This window comes from Myripristis murdjan, chromosome 2 (genome assembly GCF_902150065.1).
Source record: "Myripristis murdjan chromosome 2, fMyrMur1.1, whole genome shotgun sequence".
Taxonomy (NCBI): domain Eukaryota; kingdom Metazoa; phylum Chordata; class Actinopteri; order Holocentriformes; family Holocentridae; genus Myripristis; species Myripristis murdjan.
Window position 1 is genome coordinate 3,838,049 of NC_043981.1, and position 27,614 is coordinate 3,865,662.

The window sequence follows — 27,614 nt, forward strand, 5'->3', positions numbered from 1 at the left end:
TGAGGTTTTATAAATCAACTTTATTTAATAGTTCTATTTAATAATAGTATACCAAATACTTACCTGATATGGAAAAGATGGAATCATACACAATTTGTGGCAATAGAAAATAAACAGATGTTTATGTGGGTGTGTGAAATAGTGTGGTGTAAAGGTGCAGGAATGTAGCCATTATGTAGAATTTAGTGACAGAAAAATTATGAATCAATTCTATGTGATACTGCTAACACACTTCCAAAAGTAAATAATGACAAATTATATATATATAATGCATAGTTTAACATATATTAAGGCGGATACCAACATGTACATAAATGAGCCAATTCAGATTTGTTTGCTGATTTTAACCCCAATCAATCAAAGGTGTTTACACTGAATGACATGTAAAACCAAAATCATTTTTGGAATTTACTAAAAATGACCTTTGCTTCTCCTTTATTTAACTATATTTCTGAATAACTTAAATTAACTGTGGTTCTCAAAATAAGTAGGCTCATATATTTTTTACAATATTATGATAATAACAAAACTGCGCGACTTTGAGGGACGATTAAAAAACATGTTTTAGATGTTACAGGCTCACCAGGTTGATTGTCAGTGTTTGCATTAAAGGTAAGAGGCAGATAAGCAACACTGGAGGGACGAGTTAACCCACACGTGTCAACTAAATTTGTTAGACAGCGATGATGAGGCAGCCTGAATCTCGAAAACGTGTCCTGTCACTTTTATTTTAGCGAAAATGCACTGTTTTATTTTCCTTACTTTATCTTTTGGCCAATAAGTACATTTTTGCTTATGGACTCACACTTTTTGTTACGTTTTTCTGGTAGTTTTCATGTTAACTAGATGCAAAAGTAGCCACAAATGTACTTATTAATGAATTATGGTTACCAAAATGGGTTAGGGTTAGGGTTAGGGTTAGGGTGTGAACTTGGACATGTAGTTGTAGACTTGTGAGGCACAACCTGTCCTCTAACACTGTTAAAACAGGGTACCACGACTTCAGACTGCAACAAAATATCTTCTCCCCATTCCGACTGTTGTGCAGACTGGTTGTTTTGGTGTGTATGTACGTGTGTGTATTACATTCACCTATTCCTTGACCTCATCAGTGCAGGCTGTACGAAGAGGGGACCTGTGAGAGGAGAGGGGGGAAAAACAATTTAAATATGTATTCTTTAACATTCTGCAGCACAAAAGACAGAGGCAGTGACAGTTCATGACAGTTAAAGTCTTTAGGTATACTCCGCACCATGGAGTATTTGTGCAGAGTGAGAAGACAGATAGGAGAGGAAAAAAGGTTAATTGCTCACAATACATAAATTACATTTACTCATGTTGCTGAGGTTTATTTTGAAGTATTGTACTTCACTTCACTGAAACTGGATCATAACTGGACAATTATTGTGGAGCTTCTACAGTGACTCGGCAGTCAGATTTGAGAGCATTAACCTGGTTTTACTTTGTTGGTGGACTGCTAAGTAATTTCCAAATTCCCGCTTAAAATAATCTTTGTACTCTTTTTGGAGTTCGTGGAAAACCACGGACAACTCCACGGACAACTCCGACTGCAGTATAAGATGCTTTCATTTTCTTAACAGAAAGTAGCATAAAGTTTATTGTGCCTGAAGAGGAATGCCTTCTCATTCTTCATCACAGCTGATATTTTAACCATATAATATTTTAAATATCCCTGTAACCCAGTCTAAGCCCCCTCTCTCCTTCTGTAATCTAAAAGAAGTCAACATCCAAGCATTCATGACTATAAGGCTGTTAACACCGAACTCAACACTAAGCTCATGGCCAAAAATTCACATCTGTTTTTTGTCACCAAAACTTCAAAACCCACTGATCATGACAGCTGCTTTTGCGGAACAGATGAAATACTGAGGGATGAATTAAGAGATATTTTCTGGTCAACATGGTAAATTACGTAACAAAAAAGGTCACAAAATGATTATCTTATCTATTTATCTATTTTATCTATTTAATCAGGCCCACAGGCAAGAGTCATAATATATAATAGAATGGAATCACATTGCAGAATACAAGACTATTTTACATGATTGTTTGGTTCATTTTGTAAAAGGTACCATGCATATGAGAAGTAAAGTTATAGTGATACAGCCCACCCTTGACTTATCTAATGTCCACAAATCATTTCCTGTAGTGGACTGTAGGCTAGTTCACCCTGGGAAAAAAGTGAGGGCAGAAACTGTGCAGAAAACCCTTGTTTTTGCCACTTGTATCAACACAATGTTAATGCTTTGAACAAGTCCCGGGATCACAGAAACATGGATGAAGGCTGCAAGGGAAGATTGGGGCAGAAGCTCTTTGCAATCTCACAATCCTTATTACCTCAACTCATGAATAATATTTTGAGATACCCGGATTCCTCCACTTGAGGCAGCTGGTCCCCCTCACATGAATGGGGCTGCAATCTTTTCTTCTGGGAGAGAATCGTGGCCTCAAACATAGAAGTTCAGACCCTAATCCTGACTCGGACTGAAACTAATGATTATTATTACTGTCAAGTATTCATTTCAATCCATTTCTATATCAACTGAGTAAACATTTAGTCTATAAAGTCTGAATATTTAAGATTTTAATCACCAAAATTTTGTCAAAGATAATGACAGCACTCATGTCTTAAAACTGCTTCCTAAGTGGTATCAGCGGCCCAATAAGTATTATAGACAATATGAATGGAGAAAAGTATGCAAATCTTTGTAACGCTGTAATCAGCAAAAGTTTGATATTTCTACATGAAAAATGAGTAACAATTAATTGATTACTGAAATTATCAAAAAAAAAAAAAAAAAAAAAAAAACAACCTTCACTCTCAACTGTAAACTAGTTGTAATCCAGTCGCTAATCTGGACACTGCAGACCTTGGCTGCACATTGAAATTCTGTCCATGAATACAACAAATGGGATGGGTGGGGGTCAAGGCAGATAAGATGTGGGTTAGGTACACCTCAGGGGACACTATCTTTTCCAAATATGCAAAATTCACTCAAGTGCAAGTTTGCGCCTCAACTTGGTTCCCGTTTTAGCCTCAATCTGGGACAATCTCCACACCAATCAATAAACACTGACAACAGTGTGGTGCTACGCTTCACTGGCAAATCCTATCATTCCTTATTCAGAAGGTAACTATCACTCTTCTATCACAATACCACAGTGATTCCTGATCAGACTGTGTGTGATACTTGACGGTAAAGTCTACATGATAGCCACCTTTGTCACGACCCTTGACCCTGGCATGGTAATGCCATGTTCTCTCCTATTTTCCACAAAAGCCAATATATTTTCAGTGTCTATTTCACTATACTTAGGTCACCGAGATATTCCTTTTAGACCCCCCACTTGACAATGCATGGATTTGTTGATGGAGGTAAAAATGTGAACGTTTTGCTATAACCCCATACCTTTTCCAGTGAATTGGCTCAAGACCAAGCAAGCCCACAGAGAATCATCTCATTCCCTCTCTTCATTCGTTAGCAGGATGTCTTCAATAGTTATGAATGGATTGTATGAGCCAGGTAAGAGCTGATTGGTTAAATGGTGATGGGTGTGGCCTATCACAAAAAGGTGCATAACTCCAGCAAAAGAAATATTCCCTAACTCAATCACACACAATAACTGTTAAATGGCTGAATTTACCAAACAAAAAACATGATTCAATTAAAAGCATGAAAAATAAGAACTAACAAAAGCTTTATTCGATCATCTATGAGACATGGAAATGGCATATCTTGAGAACTGCTTGGTGTTGGTGGAGCTATGCACTCTACCAAATGATATCTTTCTAGTTCAATTTGTTTCCTGCATGCGCTCACTCCCACACATACACATTACATGTCAACACTGCTGCTCCCTCTCACACACTTCAAACTGCTTGACCCATTTGGTTCTTCACAATAGGCTGTAAATCAAAATAATGCCAATGCCACCCAATTCTCTCTCACTGGATAACTGGTTGATGTTCCTATTGGTGTCCATGCAAAGGTGACATTTCTCGATACCTTAGCAATGACTTGGCTTAATCCCCACATTCATGACACACTATTTGACATACACAGTTGGTGCACATTGAAGGAAAGGCTGTCAGTAAAAGGTTTCTTCAGGACAGAGACAAGAAATTGCACATTCCTACATATGCAAATTCTGTGTGTTTCATGAGACAAACAGTGGAGAAATAAATGAAGTTATTTACCTGGTGCAAAACTATTCTTTAGCATCCATGAACCCTGGTCAAGCCACAGAACACTCCTCAGCTCCAACGATATGTAGAGCGCTAGTAAGACCATACAAGGACAGCCATGAATGCACTGTAGAGATACTTGTCGTCACTAGCAGACATTAATGGCTTCTTATCATCTATCACTCAGCCACACACAGCAGATTCCACAGACGACATATGGCCAGCAAACAGCAAGAAATTCAGCAATAGTTTGACTTTGACATCATTAAATAATAGCTTGAATCTGCCGTGATAGACTAATGGGGTGTTAGTTGTTTTTGGAACTGAATTAAATTTGATGCCATTTCTGTCCATTATAGTTGTGGTTTGTTAGCAAAATATCAGTTAAAAGGAAATGTTACTTGCAGTTTTACAACATCTTTGCTGAGTAGAAAATAAGAACATATGTCCAAAAAGCAATCCTTAATGCACATTTACATATAGACAACCTGCAAAAGTTTGAACACACCCACACCTTCAAACACTTGACACAGATATTTGGCTTCTCACAAATACCATGGACAAAGGCACTTTTCTCCACAAGCAACACATTCATCCAACAGGCGTTGTTAGGGGTTATCCCTTGCATTCAGTGACGGTCTATGGTTGGTGGTGCTCGTTTTTTGTTTTGCCTCCTTGTGTTTTATTTAATTGCATATCGTGCTGCATCATTGCGTTTTGCAATTGTTGATTAGTTGGATCTAAGTAGATTTATTCTCTTAAATGCCCTAAGACTTTACTCAAACAAGAAGTGATGACACTCAGCAGACAGAAACTCACAGAATTGTGTAATTATCAAGTGCTATCTGCACAAAAATGATTAAAATTAAAACCACATTATCACAAGGCAAAGTAACTTGAAAAAGGGCTTGACACACAAAGCTGACTACTTGCCATTGTTGAGTGTCTGTAACCAATGATCGTCCATACTTTTCACAATGTGTTCCACACAGGGGTGGCTGTCACTCATGTCCCTGGCAGAGGTCACTGAGGTACTTGGGAAACTTCACAGTGGCAAGGCGCCGGTAGTGGTCAAGATCCACCCTGAAATGCTGAATGTTCTGGATGGTGTTGGGCTGTCATGGCTGATAATTCTCTTCAGTGTTGGAGAGTGTGCTCAAATTATCAGTGTATCACACTCCTCGGCCTCTCTGAGAAAGCTTACTCCAGGGTGCAGGAAAGGAGCAGATTGTTGAACCGTGGATTCAGGAAGATGGGTTTAAGTTCAAGAGGAGTTCAAGTATCTCAGGCTCTTGTTCATGAGACAGGTTGAAATGGAGCGGGACACTGAAAGGCAAATCAGGGTGGCGGCAGTCAAGTGGTCGCTGTACCAGACCATCTTGGTCAAGAGGGAGTTGAGCCAGAAGGAAAAGCTCTCAATTTATGTGTCGATCTTTATTCTATTCCTCACTTATGGTCACAGACTCTGTGTAGTGACTGAAAGAATGAGACTGCTGACACAAGCGGTGAAAATGAATTTCCTTTGCAGGACGGCTGGACACACCCTCAGGGATAAGGTTCTCAAACATCCATGAGGAGCTCAGAGTAGAGCCACTGCTTCTGTGCATACAAAAGAGCCAGTTGAGGTGGATCGGATACCTTGTCAGGTGCTTTCTGGGCGCCTCCTGGGCGTGGACATGTTCTGGGTACAACCAATTTGGAGGAGAACTCAGGGCAGACCCAGGACACAGTGGGGGGATTATTTAATCCAGCTGGCCAAGGAATGCCTTGGAACCCCTCAGAAGGAGCTGATGGACATGGCCTCCTACCACCACGAGACTGTCGATAGATAGATATGGAATTGTCCTGTTTTTATAGATTAAAACGGTGTCCAATATTGAACTCATAACGAACACACTTTCTGTGTATTTGAGAGTCAATTCAGTGAATGTATATGGGAAAGAGTTTAGAATGGTTAAAACTGTTAACAGTATGACAAAGAAGTAAACCCTGTCTGGCCTGAACCTGTCTGTTCCACTTCCCTGGACAAAAATTAGGTTCATTTGTTGATTTTATCACGGTTAACTACAACATTGAGATGACATTATACATCAGAAACAGATAACTTCCAACAAATTCTTTATTTGTCTTAGGTTATTCAAAATACAGGATGCACTTTAGGTGCAGAAACATTCACAGAGGGATCTCATTAAGATATGGAAGTTTAATTGAAAAAGAACAGGTTTTTCTATTTTAAATAAATGAAGCAACAAAAAATATTCCACTTGCCACTAGTAGGACCAACAACTAAACATGCCAAGAAAAAAAACTAAGACTTCAAAATCATTTAATGAGGTTAGACATTGACAACATGGTTTACTTCTGGGAACTATTTATGCTATAGGACTATTTTACAGTACTCTACCTAGCCATATTTGAGATGGTAGTGGATATCTATTGTGATGTTATTTTTAATCTGACATGTTTTTAATCAGCAGTTCTGCTGAAAGCTACATATCGTGCAGCTCAATGCAATGCATCTAAGCAATGACAGCCAATGCAATGTCAAAGATGTGTACAGACATCTTGATTGGCATGCTAAGAAAAAATGTATGTGTATGCACTCATTATTCAGCACACACAAACAAGCACAAAATGTACATCATTCAGAAAGTAGAACAGTAACATATGCTATGAAAAATACTGCTTATCAGCATAGCAGAGCAGTGTACATACAAAACATCGGCTTGTAGCACACTTGATCAAATCACCAAAAATATGACCTGCCTGCCAACTTAGGGTACAAAGGTAAAACAAAACCAAGTTAAAAATAAGAAACAAAAACAAAACAAAAACCAAAAAAAACCAAAACAAAACAAAAAAGCCACATATTCCCCACTAAAAGCCCTAAGTAACAGGGTTGTAACTAGGAACAGGACATAAAAGCAGAAAATATTCATGAGCTCGGGAAATAAAATGAGATGATTCAGTTTTTTAAAAAAACTGACAACACTCGTGTCGTAGACCTAATGAGAAAAGAAAAAAGTTCACATTCCTGACCAGATTTGGTTAGTATCTGCGGCGCTTGTTATTGGGGCCATCAAAGTTTCCCCCTACGGGATTTCCCCTGCCAAATCCTGGGGCCCCTCCAACAGGAGGGCCTGCTGGCGGCTGCTGCTGAGGGGATTCCACCCCTGGTCGGCCCCCAATTGGTCCACCCTGCGGGTACCGATCATTTCGCTGGAATATTACAGGGGTAATGATAAAAGAAAAGTAGGGGATAGTGAAAACGAAAGTGAGGTTGTATTTTGTGCATGATAGCATTGGGGTGTGTTTGTGTGTCAGCAATGAACACAATGTTTCCAGAAAAGGATTAGGAGCAGGATCACAGGATTTTCAGGAGCGGTAGTTCATTGGCCGGGGTTTAGTTTGATCCAGGTGTCGCCATCCAAGAGGATAATGAAGTGAACCGAGCAGACAGAGGAGGGAGAGAGGAATGAATCTATTAGTTATGGGTCCAGTACCTAATCAGATAAGTGATTTATCGAGATCAAAAGTCTATAATGTCGCTTATGCTTTGGCAATCCAAAGGGTGACACTAGGTGTACGTTAAATTAAACTTAAAGAAACATTTTAGGAAGACTAATTCAAAGCAATAACGAGCGCAATTCATTTCTGCGCATACATTACCATTGCTCCATTCTCGGACATCAATGGTGCTCCCATATTTGGAGTTCCATCTGGGCCAACGGCTCCGCCCCTTCCACTCATTCCCATCATTTGAGGGGGACCCTGGTTACCACTGGCCCCTGCAGAGGCTGGTTTATAACCATCTACACGCAAAACAATGGAGCATGGGTTGGTCACTCATGATCGTGTGTCTAACAAACCCAGTGTCCCTTAGGAACTGTGGCAGTTGAATCCTAGAACTAATTAGTAATTCATTACTAAGTAATAAGTTCAAATGTTAACGTTGGCTTTTGGTCAACAGGTAAAATGACTGCCAGTCATCTGACGAGTACATTTGTTTTATGTATGGAAAAATACTGCTTTTTGTTTAGAAAGTGTCTAAAAGGTAGACAAGAAAAAATGCTTCACTTTTCTCGTCAGCTTCATTCGAAGTGCAAATATGATCCCTACACAACCAAAAACCAACGTTAAATCAAAATGGCCACATACTGTACTGTTAGAGGGGTCATATTTTATAGATGACATTTTACAGATTCAGGGCAAAGATAGAAGGCTGCATCAGTTTGAGAGTGAGCAGATTTTGAGAGGTTCTCCCATTTATGATTAGAGGCAAGATTTGAGGCAAGTGCCAGCATCCACATCTTTCAATAGCTAAACCTAGAACTGCACATCACCTTGGTCATAGAACAAACAGTAGTTTGAAAACAACACACAGACCTTCACAAAAACCTATATTCATAATCACTTCAACTGGTCAGCGCGAAACATAGCAGGTTCCATCATCAGGTTTCCCCACAACAACAGCGACTGGCTAACTGTTTGTCTTTTAAATTAATTGCTGCCATAACATTTCTCAAGAACAGGAAAAAAAAAACCCACCAGATTCAGCTTGCTGTCGGTAAGATCACAGTTTCACCGCTGCTTTGTTTACTTAGGGCTCAAAAGTAATGGCATCCCAACATCCTAGCCCACAAAAAAACTGATTTGGGATGGTTGTTAATCATCATTTGGAAAGGCTGCGGGACTATGAGAGAGACTGTAGCTTTTTTTGGTGCACCTGTCTGGAATGTTGTTAAACAACCTGTCAAAAGCTGTTATTTGGGTGTCACGTTGGTGAGGAACAATTCCTCAAGAGGAAATTGCCAGAGGCAGCACCTGTCACTGCTGAGGCATAAGATGGACATAAGATGATCAATGACAATACATATACACTAAATTATTGGACAAATTAACTTTAATTTGTCCAACAGGCAAAGGGAGCCCCTCAGGAACGGGAGCAGTTCAGACTGGAATTGCCACCTAATTCAAAAATGTGTTGTGGCAACTCATGTGGGCTCTATCCACGCTAGTAGAATACTGAAAGTTTTAAAGATTTATTTTAGAGGGACATTTTTCCTGTGGACCTCTCTATAAGAAATTGAAGGTTTGAAGGAGCCTTGACAGTCAGGACACTAGATATAAATACTTGTGAATGAACAAATATCCCCATTAGTATCAGTACCGAGCTACAAAACAGACAAGCTGTCTTTAAAAGTATCCTATCATAAACAGGGAAAGTCAAGCATTTATACTGGTGCATGAGCATGCACAAGCAGCCATGTAAACTTGGGATTCCCCAATGCCACGTTCTAATGCAGATACTGATTTTGAGTATCATGCTACAGATTTTTTTTTATTAAAACAGTACACTTAAAATTGCACTATTAAAAGCCGCATGTTGCTATCTGTAAAATAGCAGTAGAAGCTAGCTGCTTAAAAATTGATCGAGTACCCAAAAATCATGTAACATGACAGTTAATTGTGTAAAGGTAACAGACAGCACAGCACACTCATTTTTACCAGTATGTTTGATCTGTGATGCTCCGTACCAAAGGACACCACAGGAACAACAGAGGCAAAAGATTTGACGTTAACACAAATTTTCTAGGGCTCAGTACTTCCCAAACACACAGATTTTCATAGAATTTTGGAAAATATCATATTTTTTCAACAGAAATTTTGATGTCACTTTGGTTTTGTAAAAGTATGGACACTCAAATGAATCCAAGATGGCTAGCATTTTTTGGAATATAAGTTAACCATAATAAGGTGAGTATTTGATACAAACATGATGCATTATGGTTGAGTATGCCTTTAAGTTAAGTAAGGCAACAACGCTCTCACAAACGTGTTGCATTCAGATGTGGGTAGACATTAGGGCAGAGAGAAATAACATTACTGTAAGAACACCAGAGTGAGAAGCTTTCCAGTTGAAACAAGGGAGAGGTGCATCCTTTCCTCAAAAAACAACTGGAGTGATCCATAAAATGCACTGCTTAATCACTCACTGTAACAGGCACACGCTGATCTGCTGAAAACTGACTGTAGCTCAGAGTACACGAGGATGCAACATGCTTGATGATGGCTTTAGATACGCAATTGAATTGGTTAGGTGAACTTTTTATTTTACAAAAATGCACTAATACCCTTTTATCTATTATATTTCAGTTATTCAGTGTCAGAAAATGTGAAACACAAAAGAACATGGCTTGCCTACAAGGCAAGGCAACAGAAGAGGAGACCAGAAAAAATAATTTACTACGATTTGCCTGCACTTCTCACAATCTGTTCATCGGGAGCTAAGACCTTTGGTTTTCTCTGTCTTGAAGTCACATCCGTCTAGCTTGTCATTTCAGAAGCACAAACAGATGTAGTTAGCATGATTGGATAATATGATACAGCTAACTGGTAAGGTAATTCTGACTGGCTCTCGCCTAGGACACACCACTATTTTCTGCCATGATAATACAATAATTCTGTTGCTCTAAATACCACCACATTAATTTCAACAACATGCGCAGATTACCACACCAGAGATTTAGCGGGATGCTATTCTGGTGATATGAATGTTATGAATCTGGGCCGTCTTGTATTGTTACTTTCTGGTCTACTGAGACTAATTTTGGTGGCTGGTATCTCTGCCTTGCTAAAATTAATTTCTCTCTCTGTCATGGATGAACTCTAGTGCAAAGTGGTGAGGGTAAAAAGAAATCTTCGCTGTTTCTGAAGGTCTGTCAGAACCAAACGTGTACTATTTCAGAGATTTTTTTCTTACTGCAATTTACAGCGTAATTGTCATGTAATAAGTGGTCAGTGAACAACACTGACCACTTTTTATATATCGTTTGTATACAGTGATATATATATATATCTATATCTATATCTATATGTGTGTGTATATAGATAGATAGACAGAGATAGATAGATAGATATAGATAGATATAGATATATATAGATATAGATATATAAATATATATATATATATAGATATAGATATAGATATAGATATATATAGATATAGATATACTACTCACAAAAAGTTAGGGATATTCGGCTTTCGGGTGAAATTTCAGGATGAACCTAAAATGCATTATTACCTTTACAGGTGAACTTAATGTGACCTTCTGTAAACTTTTGAATGCACATGTCCAACTGTTCAATGTTTCAGTACTTTTTGCACAAGTTGCTGTTCTCTAACAAGGAGCTTAACGGCAAAATTCACATCAGGTGTTTGATGCTCCAGCTCATGGAGGTCGTATCATTAGGGAACGGCTGCTGGAGACTGGGGTACCTCAGATGGAGTGGCCTGCACTTTCTCAGACCTGAATCCCATAGAAAACCTATGGGATCAGCTGAGTCGCCGTGTAGAGGCTGGAGCTCTGTACCCCAGAACCTCAATGTCCTGAGGGCCGCCCTTCAAGAAGAGTGGGATGCCATGCCTCAGCAGACAATAAGTCGACTTGTGAACAGCATGAGACGTCGTTGTCAAGCTGTAATTGATGCTCAAGGGCACATGACAAGTTATTGACACTGACATTTTTTGTTGTGGTATACCCACCACTGTTGTTGGCTTTTGTTTCAAGAAACTGTTTGAGATGAGGAAATCACCAGTGTATGCTTCTACTTAAATGCCCTACTTTCATGATATAATATCACTGTAGCGTGAACTTTACATTTTCCATAAATTTCACCCAAAAGCCAAATATCCCTAACTTTTTGTGAGTAGTGTATATAGATATAGATATAGATAGATATAGATATATAGATATATTCAGCATCATTCAGCACACACACACACAATCACATACCAAGACCTAGTAAATACTAGACAGAACAGCCAAGTTGAAAGGTATTTTAGGGGATGAACATAATTTCAAAATTTCACAAAAGACAACGACCCGGAGACGCCATTTCAGAGCATGTAGCACAAAGGAAATAAATATTCCAGTGATATTTATAGTGGTGATGTGCAGTCCTGGGTTATGATCTTAGTATGGTGAAGAACCACCACGAACCTCTCGCAGTCAGTCCCAGCTCTAGCATCAAAGACTATGTCCCTGCCTGGCTCTGGTTCCTAGCCCCTCACCTTGCTCTGCCAGCAGATCCGCAAAAACATGGTGGAATACACCATTTTCATTCCTGCTAAAAAATGTCACCAGACACTATGCACTTTTTCAGTTTCTTTAGGAGCTGTTATACTATCCACTAATAGTCCAAAACATTTGCGGGCAGATGGCAGGCAGCAGGTCACATCCAGCCCACACATATTTAAACCTCCACAGATCTGCATACAACTCAGGATGAGAGCTCAGGAACCAGATATAACTAAATGCATGACACCCCACCCCCATTGTACAGACCATGTAGACACTGTCTTGTATATTTTTTTTGTACAAATATATTGTGCTATGATGTGCTGCATTTATATTCTTTGCCGAGTCCTTTTTATATCAAGAGTGTCAAAGTAACTTTACTTGCTGATGCACCAAATGGTAATGTAGCTGCTTGGGATGTAAGACAAATTGTAGTAAAAAGTGACAAGAAAGCAATCTGTTATTTGCCAGTAGCGACCAGTCCTTATACAGTCATGCCCCTACCTCCCATATTAATGGCTCCACGAGGGCCCAGCTCACCCATTCTCATTTCCTGTTCCCTCTGGAAGAAGTGAAGAAGATCCTTCAGAACAAAACTCTCCTAAAGAACACTTGTTCAGCGGGTAGCTGACTGTTCAACACTCACATTCACTACCACACACTCTATAGGGGATAAACTCTCACACAGGACTGACAATGGGTATGTTAGCTAATTCATGGCTCCTTGGGAGAATGACAGATTCAATCAGGGATGGAACTTTGGGCAGTAACCCAGCATTGACTACACACAATGGATGAAAACTTTCACAATCTGATTTTGCCTCTACTGAAACTGGGCAGTGAGCATCATTTTCCATCAGCATGCCTGGTCTGTAAATTTACTAGTCAAAAGGCAAGCTGTGTTGGCAAAATTACCATCCCTGAAGCAATGAACATGCACAATTCATTAGTAAATTAAGGTGAAAGATAGATATTAGGCTTTCTCAAAAAAGGAAAGAGGGCTATTTTGGTAATGCTTGAAATGCTGTTAGCGTTTACATCAGTCATTTAACTGGCTTCTAAACGCAAACCAGTGTCAAAGCAATGTGACGAGCTCATATTGTATAACAAGAAAACAGGGATATGCTGCATTATCCATTCATTCATACATTTTTTTTTTTTTACACACTCTCAATTATAGATACATTTAATTCCAAACGCAACACACAAATACTGCAACATCCCAATGACATCTCTCTCTCTCTCTCTCTCTCTCACACACACACACACACATTAACCCACACATATACACAAAGTTCTGTCAACACACAAGGTGTATAAAAGGTAATAATGAATGATTTCATTGACTTGGATTGAGGCTGACTCTGGACTAAAATCATACTGAATTATTTCGGATGAAATACAACTGCTTGGACAAGACTTAACCCAAGTCTGTGAAACCAGCTCCACTTGTCAAAATGTTAGTTTGGATTCTTACCCATAAAGTGGTATTTGCTATTCTGCACAACGTTTGGCCCATTATCTCCTTCCCTGCGGCAAGAATGGAAGCTTCGCCAGGCATGGACTGCTCAAACATGAATCAAGCAGATACAGAATGGGAGACAACACGATTTTGAGCAGCGATTTTGTAAGCTGAAAATTTGTTTGATACAGTGGTTGTGCTACAGTTAGAAACAGTTTCACCATTTTAGAAGCCACGGAACTGGAAAGAGGACTGAAAGACTGAAAGAGGACTGAAATCAAAACAAATGTGAGTTGTGCATCTTTCAAAGCAAATTTTCAGTGGTGTTTTGTAGCACAAAATAATGTTTTCTGATCTATTTTGGAGCAGTAAACTCCCAGCGAGGCTCACTCTAACAACAGGGAAGAAGTTAACAAACCAGAGTGGTGAATGTTTTATACTCACATGGAGCAGCAAATGGCACTATATGAGTAAGTAACCACAATATCATTTTAATAATTCATGTCAAAATGTTCTGCAGCCCAATATAACAAAATATGTCTCACAGGGCTGTACATATAATAAAACATTTTACAACAGGAAAATATATTTTAAAAAAGTGTCAAGATGAGCTAAACTAATAATGAAAATGTAAAAATTCAAACATCACAGACCCACTTCATCACTAATCTATATATGTTCACCATCTTGCACACTAATAGTAGTGATGCAATACAGCAAATACCTGTCTTTTAATCAGAGATGTTGATGTGATGTAAAAGATATAGTGAAGACACTGTTACAACCTAGAATATAATGAAACCTAGACATTAGCCGTGGTTACACTTGTCTTTTCAATGTGATCAGATGTGCCAGATTGGAACTCAGCTGGGTCTACACGAGTGTGTCAGGACTTGACACTTCAACGCAACCTGTCCGATCAGATAGTGATCGGCTATATATTCCACTATATGGATTAATAAATTGTCCAGATTGTGCCCACATGCTGTCACTGAGATCTGAGCTTAATGCAAGCCAGGCCACCTCAGTACGTGGTCAGGCTGATTGAATCAAAATGTGGGCAAGATCCCATCTCAGAATATACAGGCTTGACAGTAAATGCATCCAGGTGTTATCGGAGGACAAAAGTCACATGGAAAAGGGTAACCACGGCCTATAGTATAGCAACAAAATGATCACCTCAGCAGCTTGAACAAATAAGAAGACCAGTAAATATAGTTTCTCCCACATGGAACACATTATGGAAAAGACTGGATGCTAAATGTGTAAATAAAAAATAATACATAGGTGATGTTCAATGCTAAATTATTTAAACCTTTACTGTAAATACTGTGATGTGAAACCTGTGTACTTACCTGCTGATTGATACTGTATTCAAAACAGTTAATTAATATTTACTCACCCACCTTTACTTTGACTCGTGTCATTCATTTAAATGATTCATTTACTTCAGCCAATCAAATAAAAACAGTGATAATACTAATAATACTAACTTAATAATACTATAATACTAACTTTAACTGTGGGTTCAATTAACGTCCGCACAGCAAAACGAATAGGATAAGACTATGTGAGGGTGATATGAATATGCTTTTAGGAAAAGAAGAAAAAAAAAAAAACAGGTACACAGAATTCTTAGACTAAAATAATAGAATTAGCTAGTCAGTGAATGCAAATGTATGAAAATGAGCTTAACTATGTCTTGGGTAGCTTTATAATCCACCATCAAGCCCATGACATTTAAGTGCAACAGGCCAAATCATTTTTAGGTGCCCTGCACATCCCAGGACTGTTGACAGAAAGAATATATGTAATTAGCAGACCTATATGAAAGGCCTAGGGAGAGTAATAAATATGTTATAATGTGGAGGGAAAATAGCTGAATTCTTACCAATGTAAGTTTTCTTGTTTGCACATAAGTAATCTACACACAATTTAAAGCACTATGTGTAGCACTTAGTGTTTCTCAAAATTAAGACTACATATCCCACAAACCTGTTGCTTTCTCTTGCAAAGAGGATGGTGCTACTTCTCCTCCCTGCACTGTATTGGCATTGTTCAGCCTGTGTTTGATTTGGTGGGCAAAAATGATGAGGGACATAAACAGCTGCTGAAAGCAGCAAATATGAATTTTGGCCAGGTGAGGTAATGTGAGGCTGACACTATGCTGTTACAACAATATAAGAGAAGTACAGCTGTTTTTTTTTTTTTAACCTCAAAGGAAAAACAGAAGTTTTGTGCTCTAAAACAATATGGCAGATTTCAAAATAAATCTAACCCAGTGGCACATGATATAAAATACAGCGTATGGTCTGTCACATTTTTAAGTGAGTCTTGTTTGTGGTAATTATGACAACTTCAAATTTGAATTGTTACTTTTAAAATGAATCCATTGAATATATAAAGTGGCATTTAATGTGCTCTGTTGTATCTTGCTTTAGCAAAAAAATTCACTGCCACACTTAAGTATTTCAAAAATTGTATGTGGGCATGTGGAGTGCAGGCGCAAGGGAGGGTGTGTGAAGGAGCCCATGCATATGCAAGCATACATGCATGCTCACACACACACACACACACACACACACACCATTTTGTGGGCAAGTTTGGATAAGAAACATAAATCTATGACAAATAGTGAACAAAATAAAAATCTATTTCTACATATTACTACTCTAATATGATAATCCTTTAGGTGTTATTTCCCATTAACTTCAACAGATGGACAATGAGATATTTGAAATTAGAAAAAAAAAAAATAGATAGTTATGTTTAAAAAAAAACAAAAAAAAAAAAACATGAAGACTAAAGGCTTTCATGTAAAAATTGAAAAAAAAAAAGTCTTCTCCTTATCAACCTCAATATCAAGAATTCACATATAGGACTTCACAATTAGTCAGTGTCCTTTACAGTTAGCATGGTGAACCAGAGTGGTCCCAGTGTCAGCCTGATGTGTGTAATAAGATGGCAAGTAAATAAATTAAAACAAAAGAAAACGCTTCATCTTAATCTGTGAAGTGTGTGAACACACAAGATACAAACATCAACTGCAGGTCGTAGGTGCATGCATTTGTCCCTCTTTTAGTTAAAGTAATGTGCATGCAGAAATGTAGACTCCAGCAGGACCTCCCAACTCAAAGAAACACATGAAAAAATGTCATTATATATAAATCAACATATCATACATCAATATATTACTGGCTTGCAAACTGAGATTTATAGACTAGGCTCTGATTGACAATTCACCCAAAACTGACATCTTATTTCAGACAAAGTCAAAGTTGACAGATTGCATAAGATGCAAACTATGTCCAGTACAAATTTGAAAAACTTGAGATGTGTCTTTATCCGCTGCAAGTACCTGAACAGGATCAATAACTTAATTTCGACAGACGTCAGCATAATGGCTAAACCATTCTAGTTAAGCCTATTCAAGAATTATTTACTTCTTTTTGACATGTGAATCTGGCAAGGCCATACTCACACAAGGTGTTCAGCTGTCAACCCAAAAACCCAACCCCACTCAAAGCACTCTTGTCAGCTGGCAGCTGGCAGCAGTGTTGATCCCCAAAATAACCTAAATTTTGGTCAAGTTTGGTACAGTTCAGATAGTTCATAGTTGTTTACTGTTTTTCCTAAATTTGACTGATTCTGGCAGTAATACATGAAGTGAGCAATATATACCCAAATGACAGCTTCGGGACATCATACTGATGACAGCTTTCAAACATCATTTTTATCAGACACAGTTCCAGACCCCCCTCACCATCTGATATTTTAAAACAGCAGTTCAGGGTGTGGTATGGATCTACTGGTTGTTTAGAAAACCAACAAAGCTAATCAGTACATTTGTAAGAGGGCCTAAGCTGTCAGAGTAATTAAAATGGTGACCACCGTAGATGATATTAGAGCCGCTATCAAAGATGTTTAAACTTGAATGACAATCTTAAGCGTTATACCAGAACATTCTGCACTGAAGGCATTTCCTCAGAGGGGAGATATTTGGAGATACATCAATTACTAATGATTGACTTTTAAAGTAGTGTGGTCTTAGGGTAACCATAATCAATTAGGTTTTTCTTGTATGGGTCATGAGTGTGCACAGCAAATTTGAAAAGATTAAAATAACAGGTTGAAGAGTTGTCATATCAAGGATCTGCAGTGGTGACAGACTCTGTCCTGTCGCTTCTCAGATATAATCAAAATTTACCTCCAACTACATTGGGCAATGTAGCTAAAGTGACGAGTGACGAAGCTGCATATTTACATTTTACACAAGACAGAGAAATAAGGAAATTCAATTAACAAGTGAGTTTCCATAGTGATGGATTAAGATCAGTGCCAATCCCGTGGAGTTTGTACAGCAGCTCTTGCATGTCTTGCATACATTTCTGTCAATAGTGATAAAATATCATAATGGAGGCAAAAACAAATACTACAGACTCAGAAATGTCAGATACCACAACTATGCACAAAGACATGTAGTAAAAACATTTTCAGATTAGTTTCATTGATTTATCACAACTTGCGCAAATACACACTTTTAAAATCTACATTTTAATGTTTTCACTCAAACATGAATTTGGATTGATTATCCATATTCACTACTTCAATTTACTTCTATATTCACAAACTTTTAATTTTTGGTTGTGAGTCTCCCCTTTGTGTGTTGATATTTTGACACTGTGCCTGTTGATGCCACAATTGCTAGATGAGTACACCTAGCTAGAAGTTCAAAGAATAAAACCTCCGGTTTGAGGGTTCGGCCTCATCATCTTCACTTAGCTGGTTCAGAAAAACAGACGTGAGAATGTAATAAAAGTTGATGTAAAATGTAAAGATAAACACAATCGACATAAAAACATAAATAGGAATGCTCACTCATTGGACGATGGTAATTGTGTATAGCTGAGGAGAAAAAACAATACAGACATTTTTTACAAAATGACCATGAAAAGATTAGATCATTCTCAGTTAGTCTCTGGATAATAGAGAAAACACTGTTGTTAAAATGCTTTGAAAGCCTACGCAATGGGGTTTAAACATTGTGTTGGTATGCACAGCAGGCCACAGCATAGTGGAGCTTTAGCTCCAGTGTAAGTGTTTCTTTTCTGAGAAACACACAACTAAACAACTGATAGAGACTAATGCTGTGTTGAGATGGAATCAAGATAAAAAGGCAGTTGACAATACAGCACAGGAAAAACATCAAACTGCAAGATAAAAAAAGCATTAAAAAAATTGTGTTTATATCTCAACAGGACCTCAGATGCTGTTCATCTAATTTGGGGTATTTTTGCAACTGTATTATCAGCGTCCCACTGTCCAAATCCACCGTGTTTTCCAATTTTGTGATGTGCTACGTAACATTCTGTAGTAAATTATTTTTTGCTCTGAGGCAGTCAGTTTTGCATTTGCTTTTAGAAGTTTCTGTAGGGGGCACTAGTTCATGTTTTTTCAGCTAGGGTGCCTATTGCTGCTCATACCAACCTCCCAGCTTTTTCAATCTATTCTGAACAAAGTGCTGTTGCTGCTAAAAACTAAATGGTATCAGTTTTTGAGTGTGAGAGTGTTTTTCTACCAGGTGTTTAGAACAACAAATAAAGTTTTCATGAAGCAGCTAAAGGTGAAATCACTGTTATTATAGGAAATGGATATTGATTCATGGAAAATATCACAAATTATACATTATCACCTATAAAGTTGAGTGAATGCAAAAAAGAGCATATATAAAGAGAATATCATTAATAAATTAGTGAATTTGAATGATAATGTAAAACAATTCAGCTTCCCATACGTAAACCAAAACATTATAACCCAAGTCTGAAGCATCTTTGTGAGACATATTTGGGTAGTAAAGAAATTAAAAGTTTATCACTGCTAGGTGCCTGCCAGTGTAACATCACAACAGCCACTCCAATATGATGGTTTGTTCACACGGCAGTCCTGGGACAACATTCATTTTGTTACTACAGTAACAACAATGAGATGAAGAAGTTAGATAGTGTGTGGTCGCTGCATCATCAAAGCTAAAGCTGCGATGGTGGGGTCAGAGCAGAGGAGGCTTGTTGCAGTAGGAAGAGGTGTCGCCACTGACTTGACTTCATACTGACTTGGTTTAATGCTTCCTTGCATAAGTGACAAAATAAAGTGAAACAGGACAGAGGATGGTCTGGCTGTATGTAAACTAATCAAGCAGACATCAGCGCATCAACAGAGCTCCTCACAATAATACAAAGCCAAAAAAATCCTTTTCATTTTGCTTGTATAAAGAGCTTTCTGTCTTCTCATGGGGATGATGTTATGATTATCAAGCCAACTAAACACTACTCAAAATTGCCTTGACAACTTCACCAACAAAATAAAATAAAATAAATCCCATTGAATTAACTAAATACTTTGTAACTACTATCAATGTAGGTTCCAGCTGACACTACCCAGTAGAAAAAAGGTCAACTGAAACTATTAAGATTTATCATAGAAAAAAAAAAAGAAATCATTTGTGATTGTGCTTTTGTGATAATGTCTGCATTTATGTGGCACACTGTCACTGGTCACAGTAAATAAGGTGTGCAAGGTTTTATACACGGGTCGGCTGAACGCAAATGCTGTAAAATCACTGCCTTTAGAGTCAAGTGTATTTATCCAAGTGAAACAAATCAATGTCACAATCTTAAAAAGGACCATACCAGTGATTTTACACATTTGGCCTAATATCCACAAAATGTATGTCATGCAAAGCAAGCAGGCATATTTTAAACCTCCCATATCATTTTTCCTCCCTTTTATCCAGCTGTTGGTTTCCATTCATTCCACTACAATATGAAAATGAACTTTCAGAGACTTCTAACTTTTGTCACACCAGTATTACCTCACCGTAATAAAGGGAAAACATTAGTTTTCCTAAAAGCAGCAGCACTGTTGTGTTTTGATGACTTGAAATTGGGCAGGGTGAAACAGTCCCTCTGCCAGGGAAAATAGTCCCCAGGAAAACGGTTGCTTTCCACAGCCAATTAACAGTTCTGTGGTTTAGTTCTGTGGTTTATGAATAGTGACAACTTTGAGAGTTGCAGAAGCAGAACATTTCAAGTCAGGATTTTTATTATAAGATCTGAAAAATAGTTTGTAGCGAATAGGCCAAACATTCAAAATCACTGATATGGTCCATCAATACAAGTAATCGTACAGGCCTAGACTGAACTTTATCACAATTCTCAGAGGTGGACTGTGGCATGTAGCCGTTCAGCTACTTCGTATACTTAGTTAACAAGAGAGAGAAATAACATTCTACTGGGTAGAAGAATTTATGCACACAGGATTTAGCTGTAACGAGGTAAATACTCCCTCTTTATTCAATATAAATGTTGGATCTTTGGATGTGGCTGGTAGCTGCTACAATAGTGTCCTAGTCACATGTCCATATACTGTTGCTCTTCTCCAGAGAATATGACTGGAAAATACCCCTGTCTCTCATCACCCTGACTGCATAGTTTAACAGGTGTCCTCTAAAAAAAACATTTAAGCTGAAAATGTACAAGCACACAACAGATTCTCCCAAAACAAAATACAGCAGCCTACATGGAGTGTATTTTTTTCTTCTCCACTCACTGCATGGCAAAACAAGTCTAGAAAGCACACTTAACACTGTGAAAAGGTGACAAACCTGTCATCTAAGCTTAACACCTTCTCTCTCACTGTGTCTCTGCTATGGAAACATGTTTGGTGCCAGCCTCCAGATCACAGCTGGTAACATTTTGGAAGTGAAATGCACTATGATCTTTTTTTTTTTTTTTTCTTACAGCAGCGCAAGAATAGAGCAAAGCATCCTGATATTTTCTACACAGGGAAAAATCTTATTCTCATAAAGAGGACACATTTTCTGGATGGAACAACATCCAGAACATCCATGAACTGAGAGATGGCTGAGAATTCAATGTGCAGCCTTTCTATGATATACAAGCCTTCGGCAGGGCCCATTTGTCTCCGAGTATATTGAGATGAATCTACCCATAATGTGCTCAAAACAATCTGAACGTGAATTCAAAATGTGTATGTGCTAGCTTGATACCAACAGTAGAGGTCAAATTACGTACATGTGAGTATCCTAACAGGTTCATTGTGGGTGTGTTAAAGGCACCTTTAAAATGTGAGTAGAACTCACCAGCCTTCTCACGTGTGTGTGTGTGTGTTTGTTTGCACGTGCATGTATTTCAGCAGTACTCACGCTGTCCATATAGTTTGGTTTGAAGCCATCAGGCGGGCGTCTCATGTCGTCCTGTTCTCTGTGTCTCATCATCTCCTCCTCTCTCCTCCTCCTCTCCTCCTCATGCCTACAGAGATGTAGTGGGGAAATGTGTAGAATTAAATGAACAGAGGAATATTTCACACAGCCCATATGTCACAGCTGCAGTCCATCACCACCTGCAGTGGTACTTGTTCTGTTATAATGGCTTCATAGTGTGGGGCACAAACCTCATTTCTATCTGCTTTCGTTTCTGCAGCTCCTGGTTGCGAAGCTCCTCCAATCTCCTCAGCTCCTCCTGACGTCTCATCAGATCTGAGAGATAAGAGGAAGAAAGAAACAGTGAGACAAACACCCTGGGAATGAGAAATAAAGACCAAACAAACCAGTTCAACTCTTGGTAAGGAACAAAATAAATATTCATGATTTAAAGCCAATGATTCCAATAGTTGATTGATTATTAATTCATTATATTTGGACGGCAACATTCAAAGTAAATAACAGCTGCCCAGCTAATTTTGTTTTAGATTCATCAAAGCTTTGTTTTTCTGCATTGTGAGTCCTGGGGGGCCACCTAAAATCACATTTGATTTTGGGCTCCCTAAACTGAATTCAAATCAGCTGGCAAATTGCATACACTGAAATTTAATACATTCGAAATGGATTTTCAAAGCTAATGAATGCCTTAATTAAGACAGTGTTATGTAAGTTTGTGCTAAAACTAAAATCTATAAAAGCATTTAACTGGAAAACAAGAGGTATGGGTGTTGAATGCATAGCGCTAATAGAGTCAGGCTAGCTGTGCTGACATGACACATAAATACATGCCTCTTTCTGAGCCAGGGAAAACCCGTGTGGATGTGCTGGGACATCCTAAGCCAGCACCCAGACCTCATGCTCTCGTGAATGTAGTTCTACAGACAACATTTTAATGGTGAACAATGAATAAACACAACCATAATCCACTGAAACTTTGACACGCGATGATTTCTGTGATGCAGAAAACACCGATGATGAATGAATTTGATAATGAATACTGAACTAACGATAAAACATTGAATATTGCAGAATTCTCCAAAATGCGGATGCAACAAGCATTTTTTTCCACAGCACCTACGCCAAACGAACAGAAAAAAATCTATGCTGAGAGTCTCTACTGCATTGTTACCACATTTACATATGTAGCCTCTGTCATTACAGTTTGAATATTTTCTTACTGAAATTTTATTCATCCACCACATAATTATACATTTTCTGAAATCAAAAATGTGCTTAAAGAATAAAACACAGAGTTCAGAAATTTTTAAACAGAAAACACTGAATTTGGGCAAAAATAAAATGGAATCTGGAAAATTTTAAAACTGATTTCAAAGGGCACCTTCAGTGTTCTCAACTACTGTATGTGTGTAATTTCACTGAATATGAGTGAGATGACACTGCGGTAGGAAGCAAACCAATATTTGCCTCAATATGCTTACAGAGAGAGAGAAATTTTTGCCTCTATTGAGACCGGTGCCAGAGCCAAGATGAGATACTGAATTTTATAAATGAAATGTGATGAGTGCCTGTACCTTGTCTCATTAACATGAGCTGGTGTTCATGTTTGGCTGCCTCCATCTCAGCCTCCAGTTTGTCCTTGGCTTCTCTGATGTTCCTGTCCACCTGCTCTCTTTGCTGTTTCTCCATGTCATCCAGAGCTTTCCAGCGAGATGAATACTCAAACTCAAAGGTCCCTGGCTGCGCAAAGCGTGGTAGCTGCTCTCGCTCTCTGGAAACCAAAACAACACAAAAGCATAGGATCTATATGTCTTCAGTTAAAAAAAAATAGATTGTGTGATGTCAAGAAATTGGCATTTTACTTACTTATAGTACTGTGGGGTTTTCGGCAGCAGTTTCTCAAACAGTCCGTCCTCATCATCAAGCTGCTCTGTGGGCTCCACTATGACTGGACGAGGGGTGCTATGTAAAAGAAGACAACACTTTGAGTTACACACACCCTATTACAAAGAAACAGAAACACTGGAGCACTATGTTAGGCAAATATGTAAATCAATGAAGCCCAAACGTTACCGGGTGAGATAACTGTGAATCATTTTTAAAAATTTGAGCATCTTTATTGTCAGCAAATTTTTAGCAGTCTAGCTATCAGGGCCATCATTGCAGACAAAATAATTCACACACCCACACACCCTGTCAAAGAGGAACACTACAGAGCCCCTACAGAGCCAGTACACTGAATACTAAGGCAGCATAAAGACACTAACGTAACCTCTTTGTATTATCATTACTGACTCTAGTCACTATTCTACTGGATAGTGAACAGAAGGTTATAAAATGTAACCAACACACACCCAGCACACACTCTGTGAACAGTGGCAACTTTGTCAGTGCTCACACTACCTGCCATCCACTCAATCCTCCCCAATCTTACGTGGTAAGCAGCAGCGCCCCTTCAGCACAGCGGTCCAGGGCTTTGCGTGCAGATGGTTTGTTTGCAAACTCCACAAAGCCTCTTCCTGTGGGACGGCCACGGTCGTCAACAACAACAACAGCCCGTTCCACCGGCCCAAACTGAGAAAATGCCTGGAGAGTAAAGGTGGTTCACAGAATAAACATTACAGAGCTCAGCTATCTTATAAAGTAACACACTGCACTGAGATCCTATCAGAAAGCGATTTTTACGTTCTTGCCCACCCTACCTCTTCCAGAAGCTCGTTTGTTACCACGGGCGACAGGTTGCGCACAGTCAGCGCAGCAGCATGTGTAGCAAAGCGGACCCTGATTGGTCGGTTCTTCATAACGGTTCCATCCAATTCAGCTTTGGCTATCTCTGCCAGGGTGCGAGTTTCCTAGGGAAAAAGGATAGAGGTGAGACGGTCTGTAGATGTAGATGTAGATATTCTGGTCGTGTTTAGCTTCATCCAACATAAAAACACAGTGAAATGGAAATACTTTGCTGTTATCAACTACCATAGCCACACTCAAGACCGACATAGGCCACTGATCGCTATGTGTCCATGTGATTTATCATCTTTTTCCAGCCTGAAAGAAAAAAAAGTGCTGTCAGATCGCTATTATCATGATAGCTAATACTACAATCTGACATCAGGACATCTTCAAATTAGGTGGAAACTTTACTGTATGTCAAAAGAATTATTTTGTTGTAGAATTATATTTCAGTTCAAGCACTCACAAAACAGTCCAAACATTTTCAAAGCTGTCCAATGTGTCTCTCAGCAGAGAGGTGGTGCAATGGCCCCATTAAATAACCAGAGATTTCTTACCTTTACATTCATTCATTAGTGAATGAATCTAGGTAATGTTATTAGCTGACTGTCAATTCTGATACTGTTAGGGATACTGTTTTGCTATTGCTGGCACTCTTCAATCAAAGCTAGATAAGAAAACAGCTGAAAATAGTAAATACAAGGACTACAGGACTTTTCAAATGTTGTCCAACAAAGACAGGTCAGATTGAATGGCTCGTCTTAAGAAAATGCTTGTCACCCCACCAGAAACAGGACACTGTAAACACAATCACAAGACAACTTTTCAGTTTCTTGCTCCAAAGCTGTGAAGCTATACTTTACATGTCAACAGTAAAAGTATTTTGATGCTTCAATTTTACAAGTAAAAGGAATTTTGTACCTCACCTCCTTCTTAATCTGTGACTGACCACCATATCTTGTCATTTTATACTAGTTCATAGAAAACTTAATCCTCCAAATAAAACTGTATTTCAAATAGGGGTTGGGAGTAAGGGGGATCAATTAACTCAAGTATTGTGATTCAAAATATCACTCCAAAGTTCAGATAAATTTTGAGGAGGCAAAAACTGGCATAGCCGTTTTCATAGAAAGCCCTCTGACATCACAATATCTGAATGAAAATGAATTCTCTGGGCACCCACAGGTCTCCCTTTTGCAGACATGCCCACCTTATGCTAATCCCAAGCAGTTTGGGCCACAAACCATGCAGTTCAAATGTGTTCTTTTGGCCTGTTGTAAAAATGGGGTATTTGTGCAGACTGGGGCTCAAACAGTGTTGGAGCTGCATCAATTGGATTTGAAAGCTGAGACTTTTGTGGATTTTATTCATGTGTGATGACACTGGCCCACATAATAGCCATTTCATTGTAGTGAGACCATCTGTGGAACTTCACATCACTATAAAACAACCCATTGTGACCTCTAGGATAATCACAGCTTCATCACATCTAAAAAAAATCGTAGTATCAAATCTCAATACATTTGAATTGGAGTATTGTGATAGTATCGGGAGACAAACATGTCATCGTGGGCCTATTTTCGAGGGTGGAGCAGGTGAGGTTGAGATGTGAGCTGCAGTTGTTAAATCAACTTCTCTCCTTTGCGTTAAATCCCCACTGGATGTTGCCAGGCTCGCTTTCAGATTTCAAAGTTGGAAGTAATAGGTAGGCCTAACTTAGAATTATGAAATTACAAACAAATAAAATAAACCTCAGTACCACCTCGTGTTTCGGCACTCTAATGTCCCACATCCCTGTTACGCCCACAAGGATGGACTGTGGATTCTGCTAACGAAGCCCTTATTCATTGGAAAAGCCGAGATTAAACTGATTTAGGTGGTGTTAATTCATGCAGAATATACCAGGAGGCCATGATAAACAGGTCAACATTAAACAGCTACATTTTTGAATGCGGTTATGTTGCTCAAAACCTGTTTACAAAGTTAGAAAATAACGTTAGCTCGGTCAGGGAGCAAAAGCTGGGTGCTACTGAGCCCCTTCAAACGAGTATATTCAGCTCATGTAAGCAGCTACAACACATTTTAAACACTTATGTGTCAAAATGTAAGCGTTTTCAGCCAAACCGTAAAAACTTACCAGCCGAATAAAGCCGAATCCCCGGTCTCGGTTGATGAAAAGCTCGTTAGCTTTGCCATATTTACTGAACATCTTCTGAAAGTCCTCGTCTGTGATATCCGACGGGAGGTTGCCGACGAAAAGGCGACAGCGCTGGGTGAAAGTTTTTTCCCCCGGTTTCCGAAAACTCGTCAGGTCCAGGGTCATCTCCGACTGGGCTTCTCCAGCTCTGTCCCCGGCTGCTTCCACCGGGCTGGCTTGCTGCTGTTGCTGCGGAGTTGAAGGTGGAGGCGGCGGCGTCGGGCCCTCTTTGTTCGGCCCTTTAAGTTCAGAAGCCGGGGAGTCGGTGCCGCGTCTCCCCGGCTGAGGAGAACTGCTGCTGTGCATGTTCTGCTGCTGCACATTTCTGTTGGCCATGCTCGGATAATTACTTTGCAGCGTTATCTATTTAATTCGCAATTTTTGCTGAAGTCGAGGGTAGTGTGTCGGAGGGGCTCTGCAAGCGCTGGCCAACCACTACTACCAATATGGCGGCTTCTTCTTCTTCTTCTGTTGTATTTCCGGCAGGTGGCAGTTATTAAACAATTTCCTCTTTTATTTTATTTGAGTAAAATCAGGTTAAGTACATGGTGTATACACGTGACGTGAGATACATTTTGTATCAGACAAGATCATGAAAATATAATTCCGTATAAGAATAATGTTAAAATAAATTACAATGAACAACAAATGATAAAATTCAGGGAAAAGACAGAAAGAGACAAACAAACAAAAACAAAAAA

General features: G+C 38.9%; 1 protein-coding gene across 5 annotated transcripts; it reads right to left on the reverse strand.

The window, feature by feature from the left end:
• On the reverse strand, positions 1-27,377 carry pspc1 (paraspeckle component 1). Of its 5 annotated transcripts, XM_030069365.1 has the most exons (10): positions 26,854-27,249; positions 24,689-24,838; positions 24,421-24,572; positions 23,853-23,948; positions 23,561-23,757; positions 22,220-22,304; positions 21,972-22,077; positions 12,793-12,850; positions 7,877-8,019; positions 6,309-7,426 (listed from the first exon to the last, which is right to left on the reverse strand). In XM_030069365.1, the coding sequence occupies exons 1-10, from the start codon at positions 27,247-27,249 to the stop codon at positions 7,256-7,258; spliced, it is 1,554 nt and encodes a 517-aa protein (XP_029925225.1). In that variant the 3' UTR covers positions 6,309-7,255. The 5 variants fall into 5 exon arrangements, 4 of the variants coding, with proteins under 4 accessions (XP_029925252.1, XP_029925244.1, XP_029925225.1 ...); XM_030069392.1 differs by lacking the exons at positions 6,309-7,426; positions 7,877-8,019; positions 12,793-12,850 and adding exons at positions 1-102; positions 1,093-1,135 and having other exon boundaries at positions 26,854-27,377; XR_003929395.1 differs by lacking the exon at positions 12,793-12,850 and having other exon boundaries at positions 7,289-7,426; positions 26,854-27,377.
• Between the last annotated feature and the right edge of the window lie 237 nt (positions 27,378-27,614).